An 8,068-nucleotide genomic window follows, 5' to 3' on the forward strand; every position below is an offset into this window, starting at 1 on the left:
AAGACAAATATCAGACTTTTTACTCCACTACATTTCTGTCAAGGGCCTTGAGTAGAAAGTAATAACGTCAGCCAGGGGATGATTTTTTTTTTCATCTATAAAACATCAGTTTTTTTTGCAGGTGACAGACAGCCTATCAGTAATCACTCTTGTAGGGTCACGTGTCGTGAAGTTCAGCGATTTACCATCATTTACTTTAAACACTAATCAACTGGTGTCAAAAAGGAGGACAGAGAAATCGAAGGAAAGCTTATTTATACAGTGGAATATTCTTGATCACTCGAGCGTCACTTCACTGCGTCATCAGCAGCGCTCAAAGGATCTGCCAAGATAGGATCTGCCAATAAAGCAAGATATGTGTGGTTTATATAAACTGCAAAGGTAAAGTATAAATTAAAATCATTGTGACCGATGTGAAGGGGAAGGATAATTTATATGTGCGGTCACGTTTAGTCGATAAAACACTTCCGCATAGGATACACCTGTGCATCCTCGCTCATGACTCCTCTGGAAGCCTTCTCACTCCTCTCCTCGATCCTCGCCTTCTCGCGGTGCAATTGTAGAATTGAGATGTCCTTCAAGACGGCTGAGCTCGATCGGTTTCCAGGTCATAGGATGGAGGACGGAGGAGCGAGGAGACGAGGAGGGATATTGAGAAGCACCCGTAGAAATTAAAGTTTAAGCTCCAATCTCCTCCTGAAGATCCTGAAAAAAGTCAGTTGGTGCATCAGTGACTGCTTCGTTTAGAGAAGCTGTCAATCATGACGTCACATCCCCGTTTTTATAGCATCACATAACTAACTAAAACCAAACTTATTTAAAGAACGAACTCTTGAACTTACATCAGAGTGATAAAAACGACCTAAAATGAAACCATCTTTGGGAAAAAAAATATTTGAAGGTGTAATTTGATTGTTTAGTTTGTCTCACGTTCATTACATCACATGGAAATGGCAGGGTTTATGACCTATACTGCATCCAGTTACCTGGGGGCGATCGAGGCGCTTTGGCTTCACTTTTCAGGACTTGTGTGGCACACTTGGGGTTTTTACAATTAAAAAAACAATTACAAATTTGAATGTGAGAAAACAAGAAAATTTGAAACAAGAAATGTATAGGCCTACCCGACAGCGCGCAACACAGTGGTGTGTGTGTGTGTGTGTGTGTTCTGAGTGCAGGACTCAGGAAACTGACACAGCCCTGCGTGGGGGTTTTCTGGTTACAAAATCCCCCCTGACTGTTCTGCCACTTTCCCTTAAATACCAAGACCAGAACAAAAGAGTGGTAAATATTTACTACACAGATATTCTTGGAATTGTTTTGGGCTCAAAAGGCCACGATTATCAGACATTTTGAATGGACACTACTAACACAAGGAGAACAGAATTGAGTTTACAATCTCTCTCATAATACAAGGGACTGCGGTGAAACTAAGACCACTTTACCAACCGTACTGAGACATTTAAAATTGATTTCAAACATGAAAGGAAAAAACATACTGGACAACACTCAATTTAACATACAAAATAAAGAGCTCATGTGAAAAATAGAATATACTATAGTTTGAAAAGGTTTTATATATATTTTTTTTTTAAGTACATACTGCTCCGTATTCAGTAAGTTACGTAGTGCTTCAAAATAAACCACCCACACAAAACAGTTAGAGGAAGTCAGAAAGTCTCAAATTACATTCTCTTTCGTTTAACCTGCCACAGTGAGCTTCTCTTCTTCCTCTCCTTCACTACTGGGCAGGCAGAAAACAGCAGGAGATTTCTCCACAAAATAACTATGGTTAATAAAAAAGAGGTACAGTCGCCTTTGGGCTTTATTCTTTATCTTTTTGTCCACACTCAAAGAATTATTTCAGTTGTAACTCAACTTTTGCTATTTGATTCTTGCAAGATCGGTCATGTGTGACATGTGTGACGTGTGATAAGTGCACAAAATACTGTTGTTAGTAAGCTCTGTTTATAAAGTTCAGAAATTGTATATTATGTATATTATCTTTTGATTCAAATGAACCCTATAAAGCCCTACTGTGTCATATCTGATGCGCAAATTTCTAAGGCCTCAAAACTATCGACACAATCAAAACTTTGTTGAAAATCCTGTTGCACACAATCTTCTAAATACCCATTGTCGTTTGAATGATATAGTTTATATTTTTTAGCACGTAAAAGCCTTTCAGTGTAATGTCAGGTCGTGAATTCTTTAATGATTTGTATCAAGTGGACATAAGGATAACTTTTATATTGTTAGTAATATTTCATGATCACTAACTGGATTGATGCAACGTGAAAATCATGTTGAAATGTGATCCATCAGGCTTTTGAGGAATGTGTATTTGTTCATCTTTTAAACACATTGCATAGCATTGCATTATTTTTCCCATCCCACAATTAAAACTACAGCACTTTGATCATAAAACTAAATATTTAAATAACTAACATTATTGTGATATATAGAGTGATACTGATATGCATTTTGTAGGTAGAACAGAACAGATAAGTAGTCTGTTACAAGCTATCATAATTTCATTTTACTTTTTGGCCATAATTGTCAGCAACTACACAGGATTGCATTTTTTTGGGGTCCTCTGAATAAAATTGAGGTGTTTTGAGGAGTATGAGCTTCATATCCTCCTATATTATGCAGTATGTATGAGTCATAAAAGCTGATGTATCAAATATGACACTCAATATAAAAGTTGTCTTTTAATATTTTGTCTAAAGTTTCAAGAACTGCATGTTTCATTTAAAGAAAAATATTTTTTCATTCTGACTATTATTTCATATCTCAGGCATTACAGGGTTAACCTGCAACACAAAATTAAGTTGTCGGAAATTCTGATTAACCTAGGATATGTTTTTAAAATTTTGTGACAATTTCTCATTTAGGGTCATGAACATGCCTGCAAACTTTTGACACTATGAGGTGTTGTGGAACGTGTACAGAATTTCGGACAATTTTGATGTGTTCGGTTCAATTTGACCCGCAATTTAATGGTTAACCACAGCTGCACAGACACAAAGTCAAATTTAAAAAATGGATGCCTTATTTTATATCAGTTTTTCAACTACCCTCTGAAGGTATTTAAGTTTACATTTATGCATTTGGCAGACACTTTTATCCAATAATTTTTTTTCAGTTAAATTATTTTAATTTCGTTAAGAATCAAAACATGATTTTGGCGTTGCTAGCGTCATGCTCTATTGTTTGTTTCAGGAAAGCACTCAAAAATAAAACAAAAACATTTAAAATAAAATTAAAATCGAATTTAAATGTATTAAATTTTTTTTACAATACTCATATATATATATATTTTTAAACATATGGTTAAAAAAAATAGTTGTTAAATCCATTTCAAATAATTTGTTCCTGTGTTTATTTTTGTTGTAATATGTGAGAACTATTAATATTAAAGTATTTACTGTTTTTACCTGATTTTGTTTTTTAATGTTCTTCATAGTGTTATTTTTCGTGAATTCTATTGGATCCAATTATTAATAAATAATAATGCATTTTATTTATGGGTGCATTCCAAGACACTCAAGGACACTTTACGAATTAAGAGGTTCACGTAAGTATGAAGGTGCTAGATTATGGAGAGTGTTATAGGTGAAAAGTAAAATCTTAAATTGAATCCAATATCTAACTGGAGTTGCCTTAAAACTGGAGTAATGTGCTCAATTAACGGTGTTCGTGTCATGATCTGGGCTGCTGAATTCTGGACCATTTAAAGTTTGTAAAGAAGTTTCTGTGAAACGCTGCTGAGAAGAGATTTGCAATAGCCAATATAAGATGTAACTAATGCATTTACAAGGACAGAGATGGTCGAAGACGATTAATATTTCTCAGATGATAATACGCTGACCGTGTAATGTTATTTACATGTGCCTCGAAAGATTAAGTGCTGTCAAGGATGACACCCAAACTCTTAACCTTCAGAGAAAGAGAGATAACAGGAACTGTCAATAGTCAATGTAATAATTTTGCTATTTTGATTTAGTGCCTGCTAATAAAATTTCAGTCTTCTCATTGTTAACCTTAAGAAAATTACATGTAAACCACAATTTAATTTCAGATAAGCAAAGCAAAAGAGAGGAAGGTGGTAACGTTGAAAAGGCTTTGAAGACATATAGAGCTAGGTGTTAACAGCATAACAGTGAAAGTTTATACCGAATTTGCGGAAAATTTGTCCTAAAGGTAATAATAGATAAATAATAAATAGAAGAGGGCCCAAAACTGAGCCCTGAGGCACACCATTAGTAATCTGAGATTTAATTACATTTTCACATTTTTAATTTCGACCCGATAAATACGATCTAAACCAGTCGAGAGGAATACCAGTCAGTTAGGGTCAATCTGACCTCCAACATAAAAATCGTACCCAGAATTCGAACATAATACACCAGTTAAGTTTTATCAAGCAATGGTGTTGAATGTTAAAACACCTACTTCAAAACCCTTAGATTGCGAAATAATTAATTAATTATTATTTAATCAACATTTGTTTATATTTGGTTCGGCTACTTTAATGCATTATGGACGAGTGTTTCAACTGTACCTGACATGGGAACAATTAAAACAAATGCACTTGTTGAATTTATGAACTAATTTTGAAAAATACTTTTATTTGGAGACAGTTGAAAGAAATATCCCTTGAAAAAAATGACATGTTTTTTTTGTTTTTGTGTGGTAATGCAAAACGCAGAAATTGATACCTAATATGTCTGCAATAGCTGTTTTAAGGTCAAGCCAAGCTCTGTAACAGGTTGAGAGTACAAATAAAAACAAGTAAATGTAGCATCTGATCTTCATCTCTCCCTCAGATGAAGACCATGCCGGAAAAAATCACAACTATAAGAGACCTAAATGAGTGTGGATTTGGTCAGCCTTGGCCCAGACATGGACTCAAGCTCTTGTACTGGTTTGCTAAGAACTGTCTCTGGGTTAATGACAATGGCGACATGTTCCTGGCGTGTGACCCGGCGAAGGAAGTCTTTGGCTTTCACCACTTTGAGAACAGATACATCAAACATAAAGAGAAACTTCTTCCAGATGTGAACTTTCACTACTATTTGCTGGGCAATCTGAATTCACCAGGAGCTGATATGCTGCCGGACTACATCAAGAAACACAACACCAGCTGGCATGACGTAAGCAATGCGGACCGCATCATCGTCACTGATCACGGACAGAGGAAGTTTGGGAAAATGTACCTGACCACGCACATTGATCAGTCAAATTATGATCCATACGCCACATTTCATATCGCCAGGTGCCTCCTGAAGATCATCCAATCATATCCAAATCTAGAGGACTTTCTGCAGAGCCTTGGGTATCAGGATAACACATCTAAACAGCCAGCTTTGATTGCGTGCCAGATGGTGCAAATAGAATCTGAAAAGAGAAGTTACGACACTGTAGATACCGATACAGATACACCATCTCGAAACTGTGTCTGTAGCTGTACTATACTCTGAAATCATTTCATGAGGAAAAGTTGGGAGGGAGTCTCTGAGATGTTCAGCAGAAGGTCAAGAATGCCCCAACTGAATGCATGGGGGAAACCAGCTAGAAGCAGTTTGCGTTTGATTTAGTAGTTAGATTAGCTTCACTAACAGTAAAAGATTTATGTGCTTCGCTATGTGCTCATCTACGGACTGAACTAGTCCAAGTAAACTTAACCTTTTTTGTGCATTTTGACATAAATAAGCTTGCGATTTTTGGCTTGTTGAGTCACTTTGTTTCTCTTGGTTGTGAATAAAGGCAAGCAAAAGAGAAAACTAGTCTTGTTTGGGTATTTGCTGTAAAAGAAGGACACAAGAGATGCTTGTTCAACCACTCTGCCACCACTAGAGAGTAAATAAGTGAGTTTCCGAGTTCAAACGACAGCATTTAATTTTCACAAAAAACTAAAATAATTAAAATGAAAAATTACTCATAATGTTGATTAGTAGACAAATAAAAGGTACACAGTGTATTTCTAGAGGTTTTTAACCTCTAACCGTTAAAAAACAAAACTGCATGCAGTTTGCGGAAGAACATTGTTTTGGTTGTGCTTCGACTTTGCGTGACTGTGCAGATGAATTATGACCCTTCACAATAGATGGGACATTCTACCAGAAACGTACATTATCTGTCCTTGAATTGTTACAGTGAATAAAAAAGTATTTCATCCAAAAATTTCTAAAACTGGCTCATAGTTGATTTCTGTGAGTTGTTCTGTAAAGGAATATGTCATTCATTAGGTTCTCAGATATTTTTTTCTTTATTAAAAACACTTTTGAAAATTACAAATCCTGTCCATGCCCTTGTCCTCAGCCAAATTGGAGCTACAGCTTTCATAGTTTTGTTATGCTACAAACTGTTATTTAAAAAAAAAAAACTCATCAATAACAAGTTTAAGCTGTTATCATTCACATCAACTGATCAAAAACATAAAATTATATATAAATTCTACAAATAAATTCTATTTTACAACTGTCCCCATGTTTTGGTCAGTCCTGTCACGTTTACATAAAACTCTACATAAAATGTGTGAAATACACCTTTAAGGGTATCACTCAGAGGAAGTGACATCATTTGACCCAGGTGAAGCTTACATTGATTAAGGCTGAATTGTTTCATTGAATTGTATGATTTTAAGCTTGTTTTTGTATGTTTTTTTTAGGAAGACGAGCTAAAGGGTCAGGCCCTGTCACGGTTAAACATTCCAGAAAATAATGAAAATGTTTTAAATCCAAAACATGTCTAAAAAGGTTATTGAAATTCCTTGCTTGCATGTTAACAGTTTTTATGCTAGCATGCTAGCAGGCTGAGTAATGGCAGTTTACAATGGCCAACCGTCAGGCCCTGTCACATCAGGCCCTGTCACATTCCTGTGTGACACGGCCTTACAAATTAATGTTATTGTTCTTTTTTATTACATTTATTGCATATGTTATGTATTTAACGCATGCAATAGTAAAATGAAGGCCAAGGTGCTTGATTTTTATACAACTGTGGCCATGGAAGTGATTTAAACACCTAAATTCAATTATTTGGAGGGCTGTCCCAATACTTTTGGCAATATTATGTATGTCCTTGGCTGAATTTTACCATAGTCTAATATTACTTTAACATTAAAATTATAATAATAATTTAAAAAAGAAATGCCAATCAAAACTTAAATAAAGAACACAAAACATAACTTTTTCTGCATCATCAAAATCCATAAAGTCAGTCCTGTCACAGTACCGTCAGTCCTGTCACGCCATGGTCAGTCCTGTCACACAGGAAATTATGATAAAAGTGTACTATTTGAGGAAATATTAATTAATTAATCTCTTTAACTGTGTAGATGAAGGTGGGGGTATATATCCACTACTATGTTTTTATAAAAATCTCCTATGTAAAGGTAGTTATTTTACAACTATATGAGTGCCTGCGGGTATTCTGTGATTTTGTGTACTACAGTTGACCGAAAAGTTACTTATATTTCTTAAAGGAATTATAAAACCATGTTAGATACAATCAGGGACATGTGATCAATAAGAAAATGCTATCTGTATCAAAGAAATTCATTAGGAAACCATTCTAACATATACAAATTTGTCTGTGACAGGGCCTGACATTTTAGGGGTGAAATGCGTATAAAAATGTATTTTATTTAATCATAAAAACATGCTGAGATGGGATGATATGTGTTTCTCATAGTTTAACATGTCCTCCATATGTCTCAACGTTCAGATTTAAGAAAAATATATTTTTTCCCCCAAGATTTTTTAAAGTGGAAATGTACGTTTCTGGTAGAATGTCCCAGATAATGATTTACAGTAAACTTTGTTAGAGAGCTACATATGGCAATTAAATGTATCTGTTCAATAAAATACCTTACTCACCTGTTCAGTAATGCCATCTCTGCGTCGACCTCACACCGTTAAAAAGTAGCCAGAGAAACGTTCTCTATTCACGGATATGACGAGACACGCACGGGCGAGTGACGTATGGACGCAATTTTCTGTGGAAACCACACCAGACCTATGCACCTGACAGGTCTAAAATATAAACACTTATAATTGGT

At 35.3% G+C, this 8,068-nt stretch overlaps 1 protein-coding gene across 1 annotated transcript; it reads left to right on the top strand.

Annotated features, from left to right (window-relative positions):
* The first annotated feature begins 1,680 nt into the window (after window positions 1–1,680).
* On the top strand, window positions 1,681–5,789 carry LOC309495958 (uncharacterized protein). Its single transcript, XM_082165891.1, has 2 exons — window positions 1,681–1,806; window positions 4,833–5,789. The coding sequence occupies exons 1-2, from the start codon at window positions 1,789–1,791 to the stop codon at window positions 5,484–5,486; spliced, it is 672 nt and encodes a 223-aa protein (XP_082022017.1). The 5' UTR covers window positions 1,681–1,788; the 3' UTR covers window positions 5,487–5,789.
* The last annotated feature ends 2,279 nt before the right edge of the window (window positions 5,790–8,068 follow it).

Source organism: Leuciscus leuciscus (genome assembly GCF_965113295.1).
Source record: "Leuciscus leuciscus genome assembly, chromosome: 3".
Classification (NCBI taxonomy): Eukaryota; Metazoa; Chordata; class Actinopteri; order Cypriniformes; family Leuciscidae; genus Leuciscus; species Leuciscus leuciscus.